We start from the raw sequence: 27916 nt of genomic DNA on the forward strand, positions 1-27916 counted from the left end.
AGATTTTTAAAAGATACTACATATAGTCGATTTTAACAAATCAGATACCTACAGATATCTGCAAGAGACATGTAAGACCTCTTCACGAACACTATAAAACATTATTGGGAACTTAAGACCTAAATAAATTGAGGAATATTTTGCTGTGTTTGTACCCCTGTAGATTAAACACCATGTGTCCAACACAATCCTATCAGGTCTTTTTTTTTTTTCTTTTTTAATAGACATTGACAAACTGAATTTAAAATTTGCATGGAAATGCAAAGAGTCAAGAATAAGCAACACAATCTTGAGGAAGAATAAAACTGATACCAGATATCCCAACCTAAGCTGATACTAGAGATCCAAAATCTATAGTAATTTAAAACAGGTAGACCAGTGGAAAGAATTGAGAATCTAGGAAAAGACCCGTACGTGTATAGTACCCAGTGTGTGGACAAAGGTGAAACTGCAGTGCAATAGGGAAAGGTTGGTCTTTTCAATAAATGGTTTTGGGTTAATTAGATAACCATATTGGGGAAAACATGAATCTTAATCCCTACCTCGTTTTATATATTAAAAAAAACCCTAGATGGATTGCAGATCTAAATGTGAAAGGTAAAATAATAAAATGTAGAAGAAAAGTAGAGAACATCTTCATGACCTTGAAGTAAGCAAAGATTTATTACATAACTAACCATAAAGGAAAATTGTTATCAAAATTTAGAGTAAGGTGTTTTGGTTTCAAGACACCGTTAAAAAGGGAAAGACAGCCAGAGTAGAAGATATAATAAGCAGAAGGCAATCCAACAGAAAAAATGCACAAAAAACTTAAATAGGAACTTTAACAAAAGAGGAGACCCAAATGGCCAATAGCATATGCAGTTGTGCTCAGCTGCCTTACTCTTAATGGCAATGAAAATTATAAGACTGCAATGAGATATCACTGCACTGTCATAAGAATATTTAAAGTAGAAAGGCTGATGTATTAATTTCTTAGGGTTGCAATAACAAATTAATACAAACTGGGCAGCTTAAAACAAGAGATTTATTCTCAAAGTTCTGGAGGCCAGAAGTCTGAAATCAAGGTGTTGGCAGTGCCACGCTCCCTGTAGAAGCTCCAGGAGAGAATGCATTCCTTGCTTCCAGATTCTGGTAGCTGCATGCATTTCCTGGGCTTATGGCCACGTCGCTCTAGTCTCTGCCTCTGTCTTCACATCACCTTCTCCTCTGTGTGTCTATCTCAAAAGTCTGTCTGCCTCTCTCTCATAAGGATACATGTGATTACATCTTTGGCCCAGCTGGATAATCCAGGGTATGCTCCTCCTCCTGAGACCCTTAATTACATTTTTTGCCGTATAGGATCATGTTCACGGATTCCAGGGATTAGGATGTAGACACATCTTTGGGCCACCATTCAGCCCAATGAAGCAGACAATACAAGTATTGGTGAGATATGGAGTAACTGGAATGCTCACACATTGCCAAGGCTCTTAAGTTGCCAGGAGAGAGTAAATTTGTATAACTACTTTGGGAAACTGTTGGTAGTATCTGCTGAAGGTGAACATACACATACCCTATGACCCAGCATTTCTACTCCTAGGTCTATACTAAGCAGAAATGTGTATGTATGTTATTCAAAAGACACATACAGTAATGTTCATAATAGCAGTATTTGTCATAGTCATAAACTGGCAAGTTCCTAAATCCCCATTAACACTAGAATGGGTAGTGGTTTATTCATACAGTGGACTAGAATAGATAGGAATGAGAATGAATGGACTACAGTTTGGTTAGCATGGTTGACTCTCAAAAGCAATTTGAGAGAAGCCAGGCACAATGTGTATATACTGTGTAATTCCATTTATAAAAGTTCAAGAACAGGAAAAGCTGATGTAAGGTGTTAGAAGTCAACATGGTGGTTATCCTTGGGGGAAAGGGTAATAACTTGAAAAGAGTGTGAGGAAGCTTTTGGGGGGTACTGATGATATTCTGTTTCTTGATTGGAATGCTAGTTACACAGTTGGGTTTAATTTGTGAAAATTTAAGCTTTACATTTGTGACTTGTGTACTTTTATATGTTAAAAGTAAAAGAATAGGATTTATTGGTTTCTTTTGTAGGTTTCTTTGCTATAGGACATCTCAATTGAACTCGTGGAGTATCTTTCATTTTGATATGCATTGGTTATTCTCTTAGGTTTGAGAGTTTTAGTAGAGCAATGTTTAGCATTTGATTCTAATATTACTAAGGACTTTGCACTGGAGGTGATAGAAACTCAAACCAAACTAAAGCAAAACCAGAATTTGTCTCACATAAACATAACTGGCAAGTCTAAGGGGTGGAGCTATCTGTCCTCAGCAAGGTGGACGCAGGAGTTCAACCCGTCTTTGTCTTAGCACTCTCCTCCTTACCCATTTTGGTTTTGCCTACCTTATTTTAATTGTTGAATGGACTCTTCCTCCCTTGTGGCAAAGATGGCCACCAGCAGCACCAGGTTTACATTGTATTGTCTTCACAACTGGTAATCCCAGAACATTGTCTGCCTCCTTTCCCAGTAGTACCAGTAAAATTGAGGGAGGACTGATTGATTGGCCCGTGAGTCACATGCCCACGCTTGGATCATGTGCCCACTCCTGAGACAGGTCTGGCCCTGAGAAGGAGGCCTGCCCAAAGCAAATGAAATGTCCTCACATAAGAAAAAGAGATTCTGTTACCTGAAAGAGTGAGAAAGGAAAATGTACTAGGCAGAGAAAACCTATCAGTTTCAGGAATACAGATACCTTCCAGGTTTAGTTACTGAATGATTTTATAATTATTAAGACATCATGGATTCATTTAGCCTTGTTGAGAAGAAAGCAATGTGCTGAACAGAGGCAGGTTTGTACCAAGAGCATTACTGTCATTTTTTACGTCATAGCTGTAACTCTCCGTATAAACCAGGCCTGGGGATACAGGTTTGGATGAGATTGTCTTTTCTAGTCCTTTCCCCTTATTGGGTGATGAACATGTACTTAATTAAGAGATGAAGCTGCTTAGCAATAGCAAATAATACTTTACATTCAGCTTTGGATGAGAGAATCCCACAGTTAATACTACCTATACTTGAGTCCCATGTGTACATAGCTTCCCTGCATCATCTGTAGTGATGATTACACTAAAGTCATTTGCTTATTTAATCCAGAGGTTGGCAGACTTTTGGCTCACAATCTGTTTTTGTTCAGCCCATGAGCTAAGAATGTTTTTTGCATTTTAAGTGGTTGGGGAAAAAATCAAAACAGTGACACTTTCTGATGTGGAAATTGTATGAAATTCAAATTTTAATGGTCATAAGTATAGTTTTATTGGAACACAGCCATCCTCATTTGTTTACATATTGTCTGTGACTGCTTTTGCATGACAACAGCAGAGTTGAGTGGTTATAGCAGAGACTGTATGCCCTGTGAAGCCTAAAATATTTCCTGTCTGATCATTTACAGGAAAGTTGTTGCCAATCCCTGATTTAAGCATGTTTGGGCAGAATGGAACAAATGAGAGCCATCTAAGATGGGAATGCCAATCAGAGTTTTTCTAAAACCTGTCTTCTTCAGCTGCAAATAATATACAGTAGCCTCTTTTTGTGAGATAGATTATACTAGTCAATGAAAACTTTCCTTATAGCAGTAACTGGGAAAGTGAGGTTTGTATTTACTAGAATTAACTTTGGAGTCTTTTATTTTTATATAACCTAGTACACTGGAAATGATGAATTAATTACTTGCTGGGAAAGAATATGTAGTATCCCCGAAGATGTTATTCTCATGTTAGCTAGACTCGCGCCTTTTTGTCTTTCAGCCCAAGCAACAGCAGAAAAGACAACCTGACATAGGGAACTGGGGACTACTATACAGAGAGAGAACTACAGAGCATCCTCAGTACAGTAGGAACCCTAATCCAAAGTCCCTATACTTTTATCAGAGTGAGTAGCGTTCATCCCAAGTGTTTTATGTTGTTTTATACTTTCTGATCTGTTTGCTATATGAACTTTCCTGGATTTTTTTTGTCATCTCTGCAAAGGTTCTTGACCCCCAGAACCTACATGTATTGCTCATATGATAGCTGGTAGATCCAGATGCTCAGAACTCTATGGGAAATTACTGTATGCCACCAGAAAATACTAGTCTAAAGCATCTCTGCCAGGATGAGTATTCTTCTTTTGATCAATTATTATTAAAAAAAAATTACAGTAGGATAGACCATAAATTCTACCTTGCTCTTTTCTGGGAATCTCTATTTGATACAATTACAAAGATTAACCAATTCTGAATGGTTTTCCAGTGATTTAAAAAGGTAGGCATTATCACTTTGTGCATGCAGTACTAGTTCACTGTTTAGTGTGTATTCTTATTTAACTCAACATGTGTATATTTTCTCTTTTTGAAATTAATAGTAAAGATTCCCAATTGAAAAGGTCATAAATGTTAAGCTAGGAATTAAAAACTCTGATGCTTCTAAGATTAGTCAGGTAACTGAAAGTGAAGGTGCTCTTGAATTGGAGGTACAGGCTCTGTCTGAGAGGGGTCCTAGTTGATGGCTTTTAATTTTGGGAACAGGAGTCCACTGTTGTCAGGTCTTGCTATTTTTCAAGAGAAGCAAGAAATCTGGAATTTTTATGTGATATTCCCCATTTCTTGAATGCTAACAACTAATTTAAAAAAAATTAATCTTTACTGGCTAACCAGACATGGCTATGGATCAGGTTTAACTCATTTGCCAGTTTGCAACTTCTGTGGACTAACTTGTCATTATAAATTATATTTCCTCCCTATTTCTTTTAGGAGGAGGGAGAAAAACAATGAAATGAAAAAAATATATGCATTTATAACTGGCTTGGGCTACTAGTCATTCTTGCAGAATGATTGTTTCAGTATATAAATTATGAGTACTGTGGGGTGAAACATTTTTGTTCAGTCTGTTTTCTCCCCCTTTCAATGGAAAATAACTGTTTTTTGCCTGACATCAGTACTTCAAACAATAATGAAATGTGTTTATTCAACAAAATATTTTGTGGAATTCATATTAGGCATAAAGGGGATTTGAAGAAGAAACTTACAGTATAGCTGGGAAATAACTTCTGTTACCTGTAAAACACTTGAGTAGTGATAAGCTTAGGGGCCCCAAAAAGGTGGTACATACAGATTCTTTAGAAATACAGAGCAGCAGAAGATCAAGGTGGGCAGAAATGGACCTAGGTGAAATAGAATTTAAGCTGATTCCTGAAGTAGATAGAATTGTTATAGGCACAGTGCAGAATTGCATAGCATTTACTAAGGAAGGAGCAGCATGAACTACCAGCTTGTTTTCAGCAATGAGTATGATTTGTTTCACACAGGTGGGAGCAAAGGACCGCGCTTTTAGGAAAAGCAGAGTAAGAGCAGTAACTGAGTTTCTGCTAATGTCCCAGGCACTGTCTAGATGCTTTCTCTTTGTATTATCTTATTTAATCTGGTTAGATAGATGATACAAGTGCCCTCTTAGGAAGTTGACACTTCAAGAGGTTTAGTAACACGTCCAGGCGCTTATTGGTAATAAAAACGGCAAAGCTGGGATGCCAATCTGACCCCAAGCCCATTTTCTTTTCACACAGCATACTTTGTAGGGAAATTGGGTTGGTTGGGTTAATTATGTAGAGCATGAATGCTAGGTCTAGTGCTCCTTTCTGGGACAATAACTAAAACAGAAGTAATATGATGAGCAGCGGGTGTTTTAGGAGAATTTAAATAAATGGATTGTTAGGAGGGACAATAAAACAGAAAGAAAAAAACTGTTAAAATAACCCAGGTGTGAAATGATGAGAATCAGAATTGGAATGGAAAAGAGAAAAGAATGAGACATTTCAAAATGAAAATTATTGGAACTTGGTGACTTGAGAGAATGAAGCAGAGGGAAATAGGTTTAATTGACATGTATTTGCAGTTACAATTGTCTGTGTTGCATTCCTTCCTTGCTGTTTTTTGGTCAGGATTTTAATAGTTGCTAATGAATTTTCTTTGCAGTCTTACAATATTTGATCTTGAATTTTTTATGCTAATAAGAATTTCTTAGGTAAAAAGACTTAAAGGAAAAATAAATTTTCTGAAGAGCTTGGTTAAGCTAATTAAAGCTGCATAGTATCTTTTTTCGGGTTTTTTTTAAAGATTTTATTTTTTTCCTTTTTCTCCCCCAAAGCCCCCTGGTACATGGATGTGTATTTTTAGTTGTGGCATGTGTGATGCTGCCTCAGCATGGCTTGATGAGCAGTGCCATGTCCGCGCCCCGGATTCAAACCGGCGAAACCCTGGGCCGCCGAAGCAGAGCATGCAAACTTAACCACTCAGCCACGGGCCAGCCCCCAAAGCTGCATAATATCTTAAGGTTGAATGAATGAAATTTTAAATTGTCTTTAAATGAAAAAAGTGAGAATTTATGAATGCTCACAAAATTACAGATTTGCTAGGGACAAGATGAGGTAACATCATTCGCTTCGTTTTTTAGGTAAAGAAAAAGACTGATTCAACTGGTTACTAGATATGTGACCTTGAGCAAGTTATTAAGTCTCCTCGATTGTCTCTCTCCTCGTTTTTTTAATGAGGATATCAATAGCACCAACATCATAGGGTTCTGGAGAGAATTAAGTGAAATAATATAAATAAACCACAAAAACAGTTCTTGGCCCATAGTAAATTCTGAATAACTGTTAAGTAGTAACCGAGGGGGTAGAGACGGCAATTGGTTGTGGTTTTGATTGACTATGAATGTTATTGAATCAGAAATCACATTTTCTGAATTCTCTGCAATTCATAAGGCTTTTTTATTATACCATGATAATCAATTTTTCTGTTTATGTCTGGTAATCTCATTCTTTACCTCCTTGGTTTTGTAGCATTATAATCTCACAATATAGCAATTAAAGAATTGTTCTGCCTTCTCATTCTCTTCCCTTCCCTCATTTCCTTCCTGAATGCCAGACTGATGGGCCCTGCAAATTGTTTACCAACAAAAAGGTACAGTAGCAAGAGGAAAGCAAGAATTCCAGTTTCTCCATAGCTACCCTATCTTTGCCACTAAGATGTACTAAGATACCCTTTTATGATTTTTGTTTTTTTTCTGAATCTTCATGGAAAGGTACATTTAGTGGTCTAAAGATGAATAAATAAGGTTGATTTTTTTTCTTTTCTTTTCTAAGTAACCCGTGAAATCCTTTTGTGTTTTTTGTCTGCCTGAATGATAGTTTTTTACAATAGGAAAGCTCTTGTAAGAATCATTGTTAATTTGCTACTGCGCAGGGCAGTTTGGCTTGGGGAAATTGCTAGTGTTACATATTTTTGAATTTTAATCTTATTGTTCAATAGCAGGTACTGTGCTTTAAAGGCGTGGTGGTCATATTGTGCTTTTAATCTGTGACCATTTACTTGAGTTTTTATAGAAATAGAATATTTCTCTTTTCTGGATGCTTGTGATTGCCAGTTATATACTGAAAAATTTATCAGTACCAGTGGAGAAACTTCCTTTAATTTTCTTTTCTTATATCATTTTAATGTCATTAATAGGCAGCATAGAATGGGTTGGTGGTTTAGAACAGTGTTGCTTAATCTTTCTTTGTTCCTCCCGCTAAAGAGTCTTTTTAAACAGTTTTTTTCCTAATCAGCCTCCCACCTTCATAAAATTTTAATTCCACAGATATACTATATATCTAATTATGTATTATGTATATATATCTGTGTTTTATACATAAAGAGTAATCTTTTTTCGTGCTCCCTTCCCTTAAAGAGTCAGTGTTTGTTCCCTTGAGGTGATAACTGCCTGCATTGATTCTCATAGTTTACAGCAGTGGAATCTTAAAATTTTGGGCTTCAGGACCTTTATAGTCTCTAAAATTAATGAGTACTCTGAAGAACTTTTGTTTATGTGTGTTATATCTAGTGGTATTTATCATATTTCAAATTAAGGCTGAGAAAAATTACAAAATATTTATTAATTTATTTAAAAATAGTTTATGCAAAATTACCTTTCCCACCTATGGTTTAGTGAGAGAAGAGGCATTGTTAACATTTTTGCAAATCTCTTTAAGGTCTAGCTTAATAACAAACAGCAAGATACTCATAGTTGCCTCTGCATTCAATCTCTTACAGTGTTTAGAAAGAAAAAACAGTGTCATACAGATATGTAGTTGGAAAAGGAAGGAGTATTTTCATAACCTTTTCAGACAATAGAGGTTGCTGTTTGATATTACACCAAAACTTGACAATTTGTAGTTTCTTAAAGGGTTAGTTGCAGTGTAGAATCTCAAACTATATAAAAACTTTTTGTCCTGTTACTTTAAAATTCGTTGACCTATCCTTCGCTTTGAGTTATCTTTTGTTCATGAGTACTTTTGTACTGTTGTACTTTGGTCGCTTGGAAAATATTGGGTTCACTGACTTCTGCAGATCTTCCAAATGTTCATATATAGTACCAACTACTAACATATCATTAATATCACCACTGATCTTATGAGAAACTAAAAACTGGAGCTACTTGTCAAGGTTTTTTTCACTTGAATATTGTCCTTGCCAATAAATACGATTAGCTGTTTTTCTTGAATTAACAGACTGACTTCATTCATTTTTGTGAAAATGTCTGCATGTACACAACTCTAAATAACCATAGTTTGTCAGTCATTCTTTGAAATAAAAAACGTGTTCCATGAAAAAGGTGACTTGATCAGCTTGCATCAAACAGTTGCACAAGTACTTTTTCTTCAAACAGTCATCATACTTTATGCAACAGGAATGCATTCTGTGTACTTCCCAGTTTGTCACAAAACATTAACAAGATGTGTGTGTTCACGGTCAAGATTTAATAAAATTAATAATTTTACTGTGAGAGTGTGGTGGTGAAGAATATGACTAGTAGTATATTTTGGTGCCACTGTCTTAATTTGGCTCCCTGTTAAGGCTCCAGGTGTTTTACCCAGCATTGCCTTTGCACCACTAGTGCGTACGTCAGCGTGGTGAAAAAGGCAGATAACTAGCTAGCCTTAGTGTGCAAACAGTTTTGACCTCCCTAGGGATTCATGGAGCACACTTTGAAAATCACTGATTTAGAACATGGACTTTGGAACCAGACTACCTCTACTGAATCATGGCAGCTCCATCACTTATTAGCTACTTCCATGACCTTGAGCAATTACCCTGATACCAAAAACCAAACGCATGCTATCTCTAGGAACGTAGGCCAAAAAACTCAACGAAGTTTTGTTTAATGTTAGCTTTTCTATCCCATCATTATTTTTTTATTTGATATGTATATTGCAGAACAGAAGGAGAGGGAGGTGCCTAAAGTGTCATGTATTATAAAGCAGAGCAGCAAAGATTGAATTCTGAAATGACTTGCCATCATGGAGTAAGAAGGATGTTTGTTTAAACTCCCAAATTGTATTCCTAGGCTAAAGGTCTAAATATTCTGAGCAGTTTTAGGACATTTCATTTTAAAGGCAAATGCTAAGCCTACTGCTTTGTTTTATAATCTGGTCAAATGCATTATTGCTCTTGGTTCTGAAATTTGCGTTAAATCCCCCCCAACCCACAACAGTCTTTTCAAATGATTTAGGTGAAGAAAATATCTGTTAATGGTAAACAGTGAATACTTTCCTTTAGTGTTTATCAATTCAAGGAGACTTTAGTGGCAAAACGTTGTCCTCCTTTGATGGTCTTCTCCTTCATGATCTTTGTTTTTTTTGTTTTTTTGTTTTTTTGTTTTTGAGGAAGATTAGCCCTTAGCTAACTACTGCCAGTCCTCCTCTTTTTGCTGAGGAAGCCTGGCTCTGAGCTAACATCCGTGCCCATCTTCCTCTAGTTTATACGTGGGACGCCTACCACAGCATGGCTGCCAAGCAGTGTCATGTCCGCACCCGGGATCCGAACCAGCAAACCGCGGGCCGCCGAGAAGCGGAACGTGCAAACTTAACCGCTGCGCCACCGGGCCGGCCCCCTCCTTCATGATCTTTGAACATAGACTCATCTGTAAACATACATGAACTTATTTTGGAGTAGCCTTCATTTCATTGAGGAGGGTTTTTTGTTTTTTTTATATCAAAGAACCTGTTATTCTGTCATGTTGTTCATGCCAAAGAACCACTTGCTTTATGGGAGAAATGACACGTGGGGTTCTTCCATCTGCTGTAATTGATTATTGCCTTCATGTGGTCTCCAAACAGTTCCTCTGTCCTGTTAGTTTTTTAAATTTTAAATACTTTTAGAAAATAGGGGCTGGCCCGGTGGCGCAGCAGTTAAGTTCGAATGTTCTGCTTCAGCAGCCTGGGGTTCAACAGTTCGGATCCTGGGTGCGGACATGGCACTGCTTGGCAAGCCATGCTGTGGCAGGCGTCCCACATATAAAGTAGAGGAAGATGGGCATGGATGTTGGCTCAGGGCCAGTCTTCCTCAGCAAAAAAGAGGAGGATTGGCAGCAGATGTTAGCTCAGGGCTAATCTTCCTAAAATAAATAAACAAATAATTTGTTCCAAATTAGCCAGGTAGTATCTTCATTTAAGAGGACTTTAAAAGTACTGAAAAGGTACAAATCAGAGGAAAAGTCACCGTTAGCTTTGCCATCCTTGGATATATTCTTTCCTATTCTTTCTGATGATTAATAGATGCTCTTTTTTGTCCTAATTGGCAGTATATTGTATATACATTTCATATTGTGTCTTTTCATTCATTACATCAGCATTTTTCTCCTTCAGGGAGTATTCCTAAGATATTTGTAATGACGGCATAACTTTTGAAAAAATCCATTCTCATAATGGTGGATGTTTAAGTTATTTTACATTTGTCAACATTATAAGTATGCTGTGAAGCACATCTCTTGTATATTATCTTTATTTTTTTTTAAGATTTTATTTTTTTCCTTTTTCTCCCCAAAGACCCCTGGTACATAGTTGTGTATTCTTCGTTGTGGGTCCTTCTAGTTGTGGCATGTGGGACGCTGCCTCAGCGTGGTTTGATGAGCAGTGCCATGTCCGCGCCCAGGATTCAAACCAATGAAACACTGGGCCGCCTGCAGCGGAGCACGCAAACTTAACCAGTCGGCCACTGGGCCAGCCCCATCTTGTATATTATCCTTTGTTTTCTTTTCTGACTATACCCTAGTTATTCTATTCAAGACCCCTGTAGGAGAATGACTAGTTCAGAGGGCAGTCTTTTACAAGGCTCTTAAGGTGAATTGCTAAGTTGCTTTCCAAAAAGGTTGAACCAGTTTCTCATTTTACCAGCATTCTGCCCATTTCTTCACCAGCATTGATATTATGTTACATGGTTTTTAAACAGAATAAATTATATGAGTTAAAACATGAACTTTGAGCAAAAGTCTAAATGCTTAGAAATTAATAGTGTAACATATAGCAAAACTTATATTTCTTATTACTAGGAGTCCAAACTGAACTAGACTCAAAAGATTTTCCTTAAGATTCTGATAGTGTGGAGTCTTCAGAACAGATACCTCTCTAGGAGATCTTTATACTTTCTGAGCCAGTACAAACCTGTTTGTGTAGAGTGGGTTGGACATAAAAGTTCAGTTTGTATCCTTTTGGTCTTTATTTTTTCTCTCTCTATCTTAGCCCTAGGTCTTGAGACAGCTGCATAGAATGGTTTAAGGGGGAAGTGTATGTGGGTTTTCCTTTCTTATGTAAAGCAAGTTTACATAATGTATGATTGTAGTGTGTATCTGAGTTCTTTGCTAATTATATGTAAATTTCAGGTGTGTGACAGAGGAACATGGCTCAAGAAACTAATCACAGCCAAGTGCCTATGCTTTGTTCTACTGGCTGCGGATTTTATGGAAACCCTCGTACAAATGGCATGTGTTCAGTATGTTATAAAGAACATCTTCAAAGACAGAATAGTAGTAATGGTAGAATAAGCCCACCTGGTAAGTATTTCTGTTAAAACATAGTAGTATTCATAATTGAGTTACACTTGGATAGCACAATGTACCCAATATACCTTTTTCTGCTCTCACATTGTAGTTATATTACTGTATTCATATCAGGAAAATTTTTTATTACATGTTGTGATTCTCAGTGTTAGGGAAACAGAAATAAGAGTATCCTTCCCCACTGAAAATAACTACTATAAATCCATTCTGTAGTCTTACTTGCTGTGCTACAGAATTCTATTGTCTTATTAAAATCGAGGCATACTTCAAGTATATAGTATAGCTATCTTGGAAAGTAAGGTGTAAGGCAGTGGGGACTATAAGAGGACGTTGGTTCTTTTATCTGAGTTTTGAAGCCAAAATAGTTGTAGACGGACAGAGTGGGTTATAGATAGCCACAGCTGACTTTAGCCAAAGCCTTGCTCCACTAGAAAGGAGAGATGTGGCAATTTGACTCAGAATAAGGGATGTTCAACCCTAGTTCACTTGAGTTCTTTATGCCTTTTGTGTGAAAGGTTTCTCTTGGAATTGAGGTGGGCGTTTGTCTCAGTAGTTGTGTAATGATCTTGAGGATTGTAAGCTTTACAAAAGTAAAGTATTAATAGTATTCATCTAGGATACTTTTGTATAGGTTAATGCCTAAATGTATAGATTTTTGTGGTTAATGAAAGTGCAGGCTGTTACTTAGTTTTAAAATTTGGTGTGGAGTCTTTCTCGTCACTGCTTTCATGTTTAAGCCAAAAGCTAAAACCATTTAATCAAAACTTCTTCAAATTTTCTTAAGGCTGAGATCAGATGAATATAAGCTTTTTTTGATTAAATCATCAGCTATCTTTCTGCCTTACAAAAAACATGGAAAATAATATAACCCAATGTGCTGAGCACGGATTTTAATTCTGAACCTGTTTCCCTTACTGCTAAGTTGTCTTTTATTTTAAATAACTCATTTGTACACTAGTACTTGGAAATTTTTTTTTAATTAAAGGGTTTGCGTGATATTGAGTCCTGAGAAATAGGAGTTTAGTTTATTAATATATACAATTTGTATATGGTTTCCTTCTTGCTTAAAATTAACATTTTTTCATTGGACAACTATTGAAAAATTTTAAACTAAAAGTCAGCATGTTCCTTACTATATTTTGTGGAAAATTGATCTTGGTTGTTTGAGATAAAGTGTTGGACTGCCCAGAGTACAGAATCTGTAATGTGAAATGTGGTACTGTTACAGCAACTTCTGTCAGTAGTCTGTCTGAATCTTTACCAGTTCAGTGCACAAACGACAGTGTCCCAGAAGCTCAGTCAACGTTAGACCCTACGTCTTCATCTGTGCAGCCAAGGTAAGATGTAGTCTCTGAATTTGATTGGAAAGCTAATGAAAAATAAAGACTATATTTATTTGATCAATTCTATTAAGGAAAACTATATAAAGTCACTTTAGAATTAATTGGCCTAAAATTGTATCTGTCTCATTATTATTGCTGACAAGTTAAAAAGGGCTTTTCATTGTTTTTACATTGGAATGGAGGTGGGAGGTTGTCTTTTAAGTCTCAGATTTCCTTTTTAGACAGCTTTTCCTTTATTCTTCCTCATAATCTATCCTGACCCATCCCTGAAGTCCTTTTGAAGTTAAGTTCTTCTAATTATAGTCTTATTTTGCAAGTATTAGTACTTTGTATTAAAAAAATAGTCTTGTCACAGATTCTCTTTATTCAATATCATGACGTCATACTCATATTTATTTGTATTGTAATGTATTTTTTCCTTTTTAACTTTGAATTCACATCATTTAGAAGCCTGAAAATACAGAAATATTTGTTTCATTTTTATTCTGTTGTTAGGAAACAAATATTAAGTTTCTACTCTGTAGTTCCTTCTTGCAGTTCATAATAAGAAATGTTCAGTTCTGCTATGCCAGTATATCATTTACAACTTCGTTTTAGGGTCCCTTAAGCAGATCTTTAGCATGCTAATTTTCATTTAGCGAATTCATACACAAAGGACACACGCACACTTCCTTTATTTCCAAAGAAATAAACTTCTGGTCCAAATTGGTCTCTAGTTTCAAAGCTCTATGGTTATGTCTAAGTTATAAAAAAGTATCTCTTGTGTTACTTCTTGTCTTACTGATCTACTTAGATATGTTGAACTCTTCTTATGTCATTTTAGGTACTATTCATACATAGAGATCACCTTTTAAAATCTATAAATATATTTGCTTTTCTAGCCCTGTATCAAATCAGTCACTTTTATCAGAATCTGTAGCATCTTCCCAAGTGGACAGTACATCTGTGGACAAAGCAATACCTGAAACAGAAGACCTGCAAGGTTTGCAAATGAACTAGCATGTATTTTGTCATTTGTTTAACATTCGAGTGTCACAGGCCAGGCCCTGTCCTAGCTGCGTATATTTTTTAAATTACCTGCCTAAAATACATAATTTTCTATTTGTTTTCTTTGTGAGCAGAATATTTTATATTCTCAAGTATTTAATTGACTGAAATGTTGGGAGTCATTTCTCACATATATAATTATATCATTGGCATAAACATAGAAAATTTAGAATTTGTTTACTTTGAGAAATAGAATTAAATGAATGAGTGGTGGTATTCTATTCTCTTTTGCTATTTTGGCCAGTTTAATCTAAATAGTACTTCATCTCCAAGCAAACTGGGGCTGCTGGCTTGAGAGAAATCTCTTGTTTTATGACTCAGATTGTCTAAGAGACTATTTAACTTGACTAGCAGTCACCCCTCTTTCCCCATCTGTGACTTACAGCACAATAGTCACATTCAATTACTTGTGTCTCCGGCATAGTGCCTCTTATTCTTGCCTGTGCTCTTTATATCTCCATTATGTGGATCAAAGTGATCTAGGAAGACTTGAAAATGTGTATGAAGGCTTTCTTAGTGGACAGAGATAGTAGAGGAAGCATTCAGGAGGCTGTTAAATAATCTATGCTTAATTAGTTATATTCTACCAGTGTGTAGAAACAATGTGTTAATTCAAGAAGGACATTCTGGAAAGACAAGCCCAAGGATGAGCATTGTGTCATTTTGCCTATGGAATGATTTAAAGAGAGAAGATGCTCTGACCAGTGAAACCTTCCATTGTACATGGTGTCACAGGGTGGCAACAGATATATCAGGCAATCTTTAGTTTGCTTAAGTTTAAATGTAGTTAAGCTAGGTAATTCCCCTTGCTCTGGTATCATGCCCAAGAAATGATTAGCACAATTTTACTATTTGTAGATTTTGCTATAGCAAGAAAATATACTATCCTGGTCATAAGTATTCTACTCCATCCAGCATATTATTATAAATTCATAAATATTATAAGCAAATAATTAATTTTTTAGTTAAAAAGACAAGTTTAAGGAAGAGCAGAAATGAGAGATATTTTTAAAGTAGAAATAGAAAAATTCCCAAGATGTAGTTATCCATTGGACATGGGAAATGAGACAAGGGTGGTGTTAAAGCTTTCAATTTTATGACAGTGGCAATGATGTGATTGCTTTAAACAAGGAGACTGAAGAAAGGAATATTGTTAGACAAGATTTTAGATATAGTAAGTTGGAAGTGATCAAATTTCAAAACTAAAAGAGCTCAATTGGAAATTGTAGGTAGATAATAGGTATTTAAATGTTTGATCGGTATTTATGTCTAAGATTTGGACGTCCTTGGCACAGGCTGAAAAACGAGAGTTTAAAATCAAGAAGAGCAAGTAGGATAATGAGTCAGCGAAGGGGAAAGGAAGAAGTCATCTAGATCCTGGTTAGTTTTCGGCTACAGATGCCAAGGGAGAATTTCAAGAAGCAAGGGTTGCTTAGCAGTTTTGAGAGATGGCCAAGTAAGGAAGAATGGAAACAGGCTGCTAATCATGAAAATGTTACTTTTGTCTTATGATAGAACAAATTTTAGAATGTTGGTAGTGAAAAACTGTATGCTGCTCAAGGATACAATAGCAGTTATTGTACAAGTGTGACAAAGAGTGAAGATTATAAATTGGTGACGTATCATAATATGAAATGCTTTTATACCATTCATGGTAAATAAAGAACAACATAGTTTTCTCCACCTAGCCCTGAATACATTAATGCAAAAGGTGGTCTTGATACCATGTTAGGAAAAGTTGTAGGGGGTTTTAAGAATTTATAGACTCCTTTTGTCATGTGTGATTTCAATGACTTTTAGGTTAAACCAGTATTAACTTTTAAGTATCTTTAAAAACCAGCATTCATAATTTCAGCATAGCAGAATCTTTGAAAAAATCAGGTGCAAGTTTCATCTGACTTTGAGAGCATTAGTTTTCAATATGTAAAATCTCTTAACAGCTTGGTTTTAAAAAATATCTTACTTATACTATTGAATTAATGTCTTTTTTTATCATAAACATGCACACAAATATGTGTGTCTATATATATATATACATACACTCATAACTCATAAATGTGCTTGTGATTTTCCTGTTTATTAGGAACACACGCAGAGAATTTTTTTTCCGTCTATTTGATAGATGGATGAAAAGAGACAGAGAGAGACAAAGTCTTTGACTCAAGTCCTATGGTCATTTGAGCTGGAACTTGAACCCAGGCACCTGACTGTAGGCCAGTATTCTTTCTCCTAGACAGTTGTGGTGCTTCCTGGACTGGGATGTGGATGTATGTGTTCCTCTTGCCACATCCAGCCCCTCTCACTTCACAGGGTAGGATCAATTGGTTTGGTGACCTACCCAGATATATGTTTTCTTCCTTTTTACTCTATTTGCATCCCTCAAGGGAAATTTATTTAGATAGGAAGACCACCCCAGATGGAAGAGGGTACCTGAGTAGCAGCTGTGTGCCTAAGCCAGAATTTCCTAACATTTTTTATTGGACTTTTCAGAATAGTGTCGTTGAAGTAGCTTTTTTCTCAGTAGATATCCTGCTTATAGTTAGGATATGTTGCCACCAGGTGGGTGATACTGCTTTCATTTTGTCCTTGTGGCTCCAAAGACATGGCTCTGAAGAATTTTTATTCTTCATTTTATTCTCATGTTTAATTGGGGATTTAGCATATTACAGCATGTTTCTCATTTAATTATGCTTTTTAATTTAACAAATAGCAGTACCTCACTTACACAGTGTCACTTACGAATGTCAGATTTCCAGTTCACAAAAGCTAGCTTTAAAAAAAAAAAACTTTTAAGTGTTTTGGTCCGCTCTAAACTATCATATTTGATTGCCTGATTGCCTTATTGAACAAAATGCTTAACTTCTGTTGACCTCTCTGTCCATCAAAGATTGGAACATAGTAAAAGGAATATGGAATTTGGTTTCAGAGATTCTGTTTTCATATCTTGACACCCCCCACTACTCTAAGCCTTGTTTTCATTACTTTTAAAGGAGAATAATAACCGTGTCCACCTTATAGGGTATTAGAAGTCAGTACAATAATGGAGGTAAAATGAGCTTTGTAAACTACAAAGGATGTTCTTATTCTTTATAATGCAACAGTGACTTGGGAGTTCTAGGAGGCTTAGGATAAGAGAATCTTGAAGCTTTCCAACAGTAGTATGAAATCACATACTAAGGTGGTAAGCTCTCCATCACTGAAACATTCTGGAAAGCTAGAGTTATTGTCAGGAACAATGTAGAGGGGATTGCTGCCCTGAGTGGCAGAGTGAACTATAATTCTCAGACTCTTTTCAGCTCTGAGGGTTCCTCACTTTACACAGAGTTGAATTGTCAAATCAGTGGTTCAGAACAATCAGAAACAGTCCCTTTGGACTAATTTAGGAAAGCTGTCCAGATTAAAAATTCGAGATTTGTTCTGATTTTAACGAGTGGGTGAGAACAGCCAAAACAGTCTTGACAAGGTAGAACAAAGTTGGAGGAGGACTAACAATTCCCAACTTCAGAACCTGAATACAAGCTACAGTAATCAAGCCTACATGGTACTAGCATGAAGCTAGTTACACAGATCAAGGAATAGAATTGAGAGTCCAGAAATACACTCCTACTTTTTGCGGGCAGTTGATTTTCAACAAGGGTGCCAAGATCATTCAATAGGGAAAGAATAGTCTTTTCAACAAATGATGCTGGGACTTTTTTTTTTTTAGATTGTTACCTTTTTTTGTTTTTAAGTATGCTTTTTTTGGTGAGAAAACATCTGTTGCCAATCTTCTTTTTTTTCCTCCCCAAAGCCCCAGTACATAGGAGTATATCCTAGTTGTAGGTCATTCTAGTTCTTTTATCTGGGATGCCGCCACAGCATGGCTTGATGAGCAGTGTGTAGGGCTGGGCACAGAATCCAAACCAGCAAACCTGTGCCACCAAAGTGTAGCACATGAACTTAACCACTTGGCCACAGGGCTGGCCCCAATGCTGAAACGTTTAAAGGAATGAATTTGTACCCCTCCCTCATACCATATACAAAAAGCTACCCAGAATACTTCAGACACCTAAATGTAAGAGCTAATACTATAAAACTTTCAAATGATAACAGGTGTAAATCTTCATGACCTGCAATTAGGCAATTAGGCAATTGTTTCTTAGATATGACACCTAAAAAGCACGAGCAGCCAAAGAAAAGATAGATAAATTGAACTACATCAAAATTAAAAACTTACTTTTGCTTCCAAGGACATGATAAAGAGAGTGAAAAGACAACCCACAGAATGGGAAAAAGAATTTATAAATCATATATGTGGTAAGAATATATAAAAAAAACTACAATTCAACAATAAAAAGACAACCCAATTTTTAAAAGGATAAAAGATTTGAATAGACATTTCACCAAAGAAGATATATAAATGGCCAAGTGTTGTTAAGGATGTGGAGAAATTTGAACGCTCACACATTGTTGTAGGGAATGTAAAATTGTGCAGCCACTTTGGGAAACACTTTGGCAGTTAAAAAGTTAACTCAGAAAGTTAAACAGATGTAACTATATGACCCAGAAATTCCATTCCGAATTCCCAAGAGATTGAAAATATGTGTCCACACAAAAACTTGTGTAAGACTCTTCATAGCATTATTATTCATAGTTACCAAAATGTGGAAACAACCCCAACGGCCATCAGCAGATCATTAGATAAATAAAGTATGGTATATCCACACAGAGGAATGTTACTCAGCCATATAAAGGCATGAAGTTCTGATACATAGAGCAACATGAATGAACTTTGAAAACATGCTAAATAAAGGAAGCCAGGTACAAAAGGCCACATACTGTATGATTCCGTTTATATGAAAGATAGGCATAGTGAAGAGGGCTTTTTTGCTGGCGAAAAAATTGTGAGAGCAAAAGCATACAGGTAGGAAAAGATGAAATTTGGGAAATAGAACAACAGCTGCTGCGGTGGCTAGTTCTGGCAAGTATATGTTGGAACTAAAGCTGGAAAGGTGATTTAGAACCAGATCATAGGAAATCCCTAAGGTATTTGTTTCTATCAGTGGTCAAGGTAGCGAGCCATTTTGAAGATTGGCTCCTTTTTGTTTGTTTGGTTTTTAAGATGACACAAAGTTGTTTTTTGAGAAGATTAAGAGTTTCTTGCCCCCCAGATAGCTGCTAATAAAAACTGATCTCACTGCAGAGCTACCCTGTCCAGGATGGTGGCCACTAGCCTCGTATAGCTGCTGAGCACTTGAAATGTGGCTAGTCCAAAGTTAGATATTTAGTACATGTTTATTTGCTAGTTACACTGTAAGTGTAACATATACACTGGGTTTTGAAGACTTATTACCAAAGAAAATGTGAAGTATTTCAGAAATATTTTTCATATTGATTACATTTTATATGGTAATATATTTTTATCTATTTTTACTTTTTAACATGGCTGCTAAAAAATATAAAATTAAATATATGACTCATTATATTTCTTTTGGACCCTGCTACTATACAGGCTTATTTTTCTCTTGAATTTTTAAGTTTTTCTCATTTTGTAAAGAATTTTTGAACTAGGAATAATTTAAAGATCAGTTGGTCCAACTTCTTGTTTTGCATATAAGAAAATGAGGTCCAGAAAAAGGAAATGAATTTTATCGCAATGGATCATTGTAAAAGTGTACACTCATTCAATAAGTAACTGTTGAACAGCTGTTCTCTGTCAGCACTGGGAGTACAATGGTGAGCAGAAATAGTCCCCTCAAAATGCTTAGTCTAATCCTTGAATGAGGAGACTTGTCATGACTCTGAGGAAGGTATACATGACAGAGATATTGTATCTACTGTAAGGTAATGTTTGGGGGTTACCTATAAATGTCATGTTATGTTCAGTTTTATTTTTTACCATGTGTATGACTATGCCTCCAAACCAAGATAGTGCTAAATAGTTTTGTGTACTCATTGTTATATTTGTGTACTTTTTTCTTTCTTTCTTTCTTTTTTTACAGGACCCAGAGCAGAGGGCCTTGTTCCTCTTGAATGTGATCCTCCATGTGGGTAGTTAAACTAATTTTACCTGCCTGGTGTTGTTTGAAGTATCTTAAAAGTAGTGGCCAACAGACTTTGTCTAGTTGGGATTCCCATTAAAAATTAAGTTAGCAAGTGCTATACAGTTTATTTCACAGCTTTTATGCCATTGCTTTGGCCTCCCAAATAGACCTTTAGGACCAGTGGATGCAACATAGGCAGCCGCCTGTTCTTAATCATTAACAAGCAGGTGATCTGTTTCCAATTCTCATTTCAGAATGTGAAAAGCTGCCTAGTTCTGAGGAAACTGTCCATATTTTGGCTTCAAGTTCAATAAGATTATGATCTTTTGGCCTTTAATCCAGTATACGGCCCTTATAAAAGATTTAATTGTTTCCTTTTACATAACTTAGAGTTTGATAAATCATGCTTTGGTCTTAAATCTCATATATAAACAGGAAAGTGGGGTAATTTCTGGGTATCATAGACTTTTACAGAGTACTATGTCATCTTGCCCATGAATTCATTTGGTGAATGTTTAAATTCAGGCTGACAGCCACTAGTTTAAGGTAAGCTGAGGTTACCTTGGTCTAATGGGGATATAGTGGACATTGATCAGCCTCAAATTTGAGCCCTAGCTTAAAAAAAGCATTTACATTGCCAATATTTAACTGATCCCTAAGTTTAAAGGTTGTGCATTTGCCTTAGTTAAAAAGAAACCTTTTCCCTTGGGCGGATCTCTGGGGTTCATACTGTGAAATGTCTTTGTTGAGGTATGCAGTAGCATTTCTATGCATAGCAGATAAATGTATTTCCACGCTTCTCCATTTCCAGATACCATTCAAAGTTTGTGTCTCAGTGGTTACAGCCAGTTTCGTTAAAATTGTAATCTTGTGGTAGCGTTGTTACTGCCATTAAAGCATTATTTATATTTGCTTATTTGAATATCAGACTCTTGGGAAAACAGGTTAGACATTATGGCTTATAGATTTCAAAGACAATAAATATAGTAGATTTCCTGATTTCAAGTTAAACTATTTTTGAGCTCTTTACACAAAGCTAAACTTTATCTGATACTGTTCTAGGGGCTGGGGATAAAAAGCAATAAATAAGACATTCAGCCCCTGCCTCATGGAGCTTACATTCTAGAGATATTTATTAAAAATAAAAGGTTTTATGTGTCCATATTCTGTTTCAAAAATAAAATGTTTATATTAGTAGAACTGTCTCCCATCTAGCTTCAGAATGTTTAGGTGCAGTAATCATGTTATAGGGTTCTTCATTCTTGCATATTTACTTGTTAGTTTGTGGAATTTTGCCTTTTGTCATGTTTTTTTAAAATATGAGATAACATGTTAACATAAGCAGCTTAGAATCCATTATACCAAATGTTTGAGCATCTGCTATGTGTAGTTCACTATGATAGGTGCTGGAGATTCAAAAAGGGAATAAGATACCATCCCTCTCCTCAACGGGCTTACAGTGTAGTTGGGGAAACAGGGCACATAAATACAAAAGGTAAGTAATTCAGTAATTCAATTCAACAGATCTTTATTGAGTGCCTGCTGTGTGATAGGAGGCACTGGGTTAGGCACTGGTAACAGGGATGAAAAGGACAGGTTCTTGTCCTGAAAGAGTTCACGTAAAGCTAAGTCAAGTCAAATAGGCAATTAATAATAGTGTGGAAAGTGCAATTGGGGCACATAGTAGGGTTTCCTATTCTGAGTTGTGGGGAAGGGAATGGAGTAAGTGTTGTTGATATAAGCGTAAACAAGAAAGACAATTGGACTTAGCCAGATAAAGAGAGGGACAAGAAGGCATGGAAAAAGTGTTCCACATAGAAAGGACAACTTTTCAAAAGCCCAGAGGGAAGAGAGAATTTGGTATGTTCAGGAATACTATAGATACTTCAGTACAACTGAAGCATGGAGTATTATTGAGGAATGGTGAGAGACAAGGCTAGAGAAAGAAGGATGAGAAAAATCATGAAGCACCGCTGGACTTCATCCTGGGGGGTAGTGGGAAGTCATCAAAGAACTTCAAACGTTGGGGGGCACATCATTAGATTTTCACTTAAGGCAGATGATTAGATGCAATATCTGAAGCATGGATTGAAAAGGGGGCTCTTGTGAAGTGCCCAGTATTTGGTAGAGACTTTTAAGGGAGTTAATGGTAATTAGAATGAAAAGCTGCAGAGACAGGAGTTTCCTGGAGAAAGGGATACTTGAGCTTAATCATAAAAAAAAGAAAAAGAGGACCTAGATGAAATGAAGGAGAGAAAGGAAGCCCTTTTGAATTGGTAACAGTCTGAGCAGAGGTGCCTAGTATAGCCCCGTAGATTGGTTGAGCAGTAGATTCCTGAAGGACTGGTTGGTGACAAAATATCAACTTGATCTGTGGCAGGCCACTGACTGTTTTTAGAGCAAGATGTCATGTCTGCTAGGTCATGTTTATGGACTCTACTCTGGTGATAGAATTCAGGAAGGCCAGGGTAGTTAGTGACGGGAGGGAGGGGGTCACATTATTTAGGATGTACGGGCAGTAATTTGACTTGAATCTTGTTGCAGCTGGCCTTGATTTCACTACGTTAATGCAATTTATTGTCTAATTATAACATTTTAATAAATTTATCTTATTCCTAGCATTTTAAAGGTATTATTTGAAACATTCTGAGAATTTTAAACATACTTAGTATTCCACTGAATCTTGGTTTCAGCCTTTTTTTTCCTTGTTCTCTGAGAAATCTACATAGCTCTGACCCCAGCAATATTTAGAAGTTTACACATGGCCATTTTCTTATACGTTCTCTTAGAAACCCAAGTTGTGTCTGTGTGTGTGTCTGTGTGTGTGTGTGCACGCGCGCACATGCATGCGCACGTGCCTTTTATTGGTCAAATACATAATTTTTAGAAAAATTAGAAAATACAGCACTTTCTAGAGCTACTGTTAGCATGTCAATGTATTTTTCTAGATCTGCATGTGTGTATGTATACATACATATATACGTACATACATTTAACAAAAAGGGGGTAATATTGTATAAACTACTTTGTAACTTAATGTGAGCATCTTTCCATGCTAATAGATAAAGTTCTCGGTTATTCTCTGAATAACAGATCAGTGGAGGTCAGGGGACAACCACCACCAAATATCAAATCTTACTGAATAAGTTTTACCACCTTCCTATTTCTGTCAGCTTCAGTATCAGATACAGCACAGCAGCCATCTGAAGAGCAAAGCAAGTCTCTTGATAAACCAAAACAGAAAAAGAATCGCTGTTTCATGTGCAGGAAGAAAGTGGGACTTACTGGTAAGGGCCTAAATCAAATGGTTTAAAATTAAGATTGTTTTAAAATAACTCATGGCTTACTATTACTGGCTTCAATTAAGATTGTTTCTATTCCCATGATAGTTAATACTGGGTATGCATCAGTTTCTGAATTTTCCTGAAGAAATAAAAGTAGCTTTAATTGTATACCTAAAAGTTAAATGAATAGCTTTTCTTTTAAAAATTCATTTCAGCTGAGTTTGAGAATATTAGACAAATAAGGTCAGTGTGCCAGGTGCTGTGAAAGGGCAAAGATGTGGCTCTTGCCTTCAAAGAGCCAGAAAATGTGCATGAGAGAGAATATTTAAGTACTTGGTGAGCTGTGAGATACTTTGTATAAAATGGCTAATCATAGGTTGTTGCGAGGGTTCAGTGAGTTAATACATGTAAGGTGATTAGCCTCGTGCTGCCTCACAATAAGTAATGAGTATACGTTGACTAATGTAACAGAGCTCTTAGATGGTATTGTTATTAAGAGAGGGAGAAAAAAATGTTCAAAAGACTACTTGGGTATTTAGTAAAGAAAGTACGTTGAGTGCAGTCAGATAGATTGCTTTGGGAATTCAGGGACAGGAGAATTAATTTTTATAAGAGAAGTGTGGAGTAGAGGTCTTTAAAGGAATGTATGAAGGCAGAACGTTTCAGCTGAGTCTTGAAGGATAGGGAGGATTTATAACTCTGCATTTCAGGCAGAAAGAATAGCTTGAATGAAAACTCAGAAAGGAAAGAATAAGGCATATTCAGGGAGCATAAATGGGGAATGTAGCTGTAACTCAGCTGAAGCTGAGTTCAGAGAGGTTAAGTAATTTGCCTATGTTAGTAAGGAGATTCATGCTTTGGGCAACCTAACTCTAGATCCCATGCACTTAATCACTCAGCCAAAGTATAGTCAGCATCTCCAGTGGAGGTTACCTAAGGAAAGTAATACGGATACTGTGTTGTGTGTTAACAGTTCTGTCAGAAATTTCATTTCGTCTTTCTTAATTAAATTTTAAGATTGCGTTCTAAGCATATGCTTATTTTCCTATTGTAGTATTTGTATTCGAGAAATGTTTTCACATTTTCAATTTAGCAATCCAGTTTTTTATAGGAAGTAATTGTGGCCGTGTCACAGGTGGAAAAACTTGAGCTCAGAGAAGTGGGTATGCCTTGCTGGGGTACAAACCTATGTTTGCATATAGGAACAAGAAATGGAGCTATCAGGTAGTGAATTTTGAGAACGTTACTAGGTCATGAAACTGCTTGTTTAGAGTGATTCTTAGATTGCTGCCCTAAATACGTGATCTTTTTCCCATTAATTATGCTGAGGAGCTAATACTTAGACCTTCCATCAACTCACATATGTGTGTTAATCCATTTTCAGGCTTTGAATGCCGGTGTGGAAATGTTTACTGTGGTGTGCACCGTTACTCAGATGTACACAATTGCTCTTACAATTACAAAGCTGATGCTGCTGAGAAAATCAGAAAAGAAAATCCAGTAGTTGTTGGTGAAAAGATCCAGAAGATTTGAACTCCTGCTGGAATACAAAATCCTTTGACCATCTGCAAACTAAAAATTGACTTGAGGTTTTTTTTTCCTAGTCGTTGGGAATGTAGAGCAATGTATCTTGCATAGAACTTTTAATCATGCATGTCATCAGAAGAATAGATTTTTGTTTTTGTTTTGAAAATGACTCTGAACATTTATTTCCATTGCAGTTTCTGTGGCCGAAAAGACTTAAGTAAACTTTACAAGTATTATCCTTTAAGATCATTTTAATTTTAGTTGAGTGCAGAGGGCTTTTATAACAAATATGGAGAAATTTTGGAGGGTTGTGATTTTCCCAGTATTAAACATGCATGCGTTGATCTTGCAGTTTATTTTCTCATTGTGTATGTATATATAGCTTTTTCTCTGCAGCATGATTTCTCTTTCGATAATGCCCTTGAGGGCACAACTAGTTATCAGTAACTGAATGTATCTTAATCATCATGGCTGCTTCTGTTTTTTCATTAACAAAGGTTATACATATGTTAGCGTATAGTTTCTTTGTACCCACTATTTATGTCTGAATCATTTGTCACAAGGGAGTGTGTGCTGATGAGATTCTAAGTTTGTGTGTTTTTAAATTTTTTTGAGCAAGGGAAAGGAAAAGCTGTATGCGTTTCATTGCTGACTGCAGGTTTCTTTCACATTACGTTCATCAGTCTGTATATACAATATGAAGAATGATCTGAAGTAATTGTGCTGTATTTATGTTTATCCACCAGTCTTTGATTAAATAAAAAGGAAAACCGTAGCATTCCCTTGTGTTACTTTTTCTATATATTCTTTCTGGTAGTTAATTTCGACTTTTGGTCCTTTGGTTTTCTACTTTATTAATTTTGTAAGAGTACTACTGTCATTCGTCTTGTATCTATTTATGACTAATCTTTTGATGATAAATTGTATTCTTACATTCCTGTAAATTGAAGATATCAGCGTTTCTTTAAAGCCAGGAACTTCTTTCTATCACTTGGATGTCATATTTTCTTGCCTGATTTTCTGTTCTGTACTCTCTCATTGAATTAGCATCTAGTAAAAGCTTCTTTTTCTGGTAAGATTAGAGAAACTGAAAGAGCATAATTCAAACATGGCAATTAGAAAATTCTGGAGTAGGAAGACCCTCAAGATCATTTGTCCTGTGGTTTTCAAACTTATTTGCCAGCAACCATTTTTTTCAACATGAAATATGTAAAACAGATGAAAGCAGTATTTTACAATATAAATTTATAGGTTTAAATTTGTTTTTTTTTTAAATTTTTTTCCTTTTCCTCCCCAAAGCCCCCCAGTACATAGTGGTATGTTCTTAGTTATTGGTCCTTCTAGTTGTGGCATGTGGGACGCCGCCTCAACATGGCCTGATGAGCGGTGCCACGTCCGCACCCAGGATTTGAACCAGTGAAACCCTGGGCCGCTGAAGTGGAGCGCACAAACTTAACCACTTGGCCATGGGGCCAGCTCCCTAAATTTGTTTACTTACTACTCTACTTGTGTGTTCTATCTTAGTATGTAATGATGGCTTAGGATTAAAGTCTGTAAATGTAATTTATCGCATTAACAGATTAAAATAAGAGAAGACTGTATAACAATCTCAATAGATTCAGTTAACGTATATAATAGAGTTTAACATCCATTTATGATAAAAACTGTTGATAAATTAGTGCTAGAAAGGAGTTTCCTTAAGCTGATAGTTTCTATGTAAAACCAACCAAACAAAAAAGCAAGCACGTTCCAAAAAGAAAAAAACTCATTCCCTTTTAAAAGGGCTACCTGCTATCACTACTTACATTCAAAATTGTGTTGGAGATCCTAGAAAATAGAGTAAGTCAAAACAAAGTCATAAGAAGTAGAAAGGAAGAAACACTATTTGTACATTACATGTTTGTTTTTGTAGAAAACCCAATTCTATAGAGAAAGTACTAGAAATACAAAGTTTAGTTAGGTAGCTAGATACAACATTGATTTTCAGAAGCCAGTTGCATTTCATTACAGCAGTCATAACTAAAAAACACCATTTAGAATAGTATCAATACCAGGTACTTAGAAAATTAACAATATATGTCAAAGACCTCTTTAGGAAAACTCTAAAGCATTATTTCGGCATAATAACTAAGACCAAAATAAATAGACATGTTCATGCTAGAAAGACAATTATCATAAAGATGTTATTTATAGACCGATAGATTCAAAGCTGGTCCACTCAAAATCCCACCAGGTTTTCTAATGGAGCTTGTTAAGGCAGTTCTAAAGTAAAAGGTAAAAGAAAGCGAAGGGCTAGGACATTTCAGAAAATTAAGAGCAGGGATGTGGGCACTTGTCACATGTTAGGACTCACTATGAAGCAATGTTAATTAAAATAGCATGATATTTGCTAAGGGATGTACAGATTTCCCAATGGAATAGACTAGATTACCCAGAAGAACCATGCATGGACTGAATTCTGGTATAAGAGAGACGTGGCACACCACACTGGGGAAAGGAGTCTGTCTGTCTGGTAATTAGAGCTAGAACAATTGGTTATCTGTATGGGAAAAGGTGAAAATTGATCCCTATCTCACACCAGACATAAGAAAAGAAAGAAATGTCTTAAATGTAAAAGACAAAATTTTAAAACTCAGGAAAAAAAAAGTAAAGGTGACTGCTGCTTAGACCTTGGGATAGAGAGGGACTACTTAAGACACAAGGCCTTAACTGAAAGTGGTGTTGATGAGTTTGTCTACTAAAATGAGGTGCTCTATTCAACAACAGATACTGCAAGATACC

General features: G+C 36.1%; 1 protein-coding gene across 5 annotated transcripts in view; it reads left to right on the forward strand.

The window, feature by feature from the left end:
* Positions 1–25910, forward strand: part of ZFAND6 (zinc finger AN1-type containing 6) — a 78204-nt gene extending 52294 nt beyond the window's left edge. For 2 of the 5 annotated variants that reach the window (XM_046653301.1, XM_046653302.1), the window contains 7 exons: positions 3812–3935; positions 11735–11905; positions 13140–13248; positions 14136–14236; positions 20283–20327; positions 23498–23611; positions 24993–25910. In XM_046653301.1, coding sequence (XP_046509257.1) covers positions 11752–11905; positions 13140–13248; positions 14136–14236; positions 20283–20327; positions 23498–23611; positions 24993–25141 — 672 coding nt within the window. In that variant the 5' untranslated portion in view covers positions 3812–3935; positions 11735–11751 and the 3' untranslated portion in view covers positions 25142–25910. The remainder of the gene's footprint in view (positions 1–3811; positions 3936–11734; positions 11906–13139; positions 13249–14135; positions 14237–20282; positions 20328–23497; positions 23612–24992) is intronic. The other 3 variants (XM_046653303.1, XM_046653300.1, XM_046653304.1) reach the window with 2 other exon arrangements.
* The last annotated feature ends 2006 nt before the right edge of the window (positions 25911–27916 follow it).

The sequence above is a fragment of the Equus quagga genome, chromosome 2 (genome assembly GCF_021613505.1).
Source record: "Equus quagga isolate Etosha38 chromosome 2, UCLA_HA_Equagga_1.0, whole genome shotgun sequence".
Taxonomy (NCBI): domain Eukaryota; kingdom Metazoa; phylum Chordata; class Mammalia; order Perissodactyla; family Equidae; genus Equus; species Equus quagga.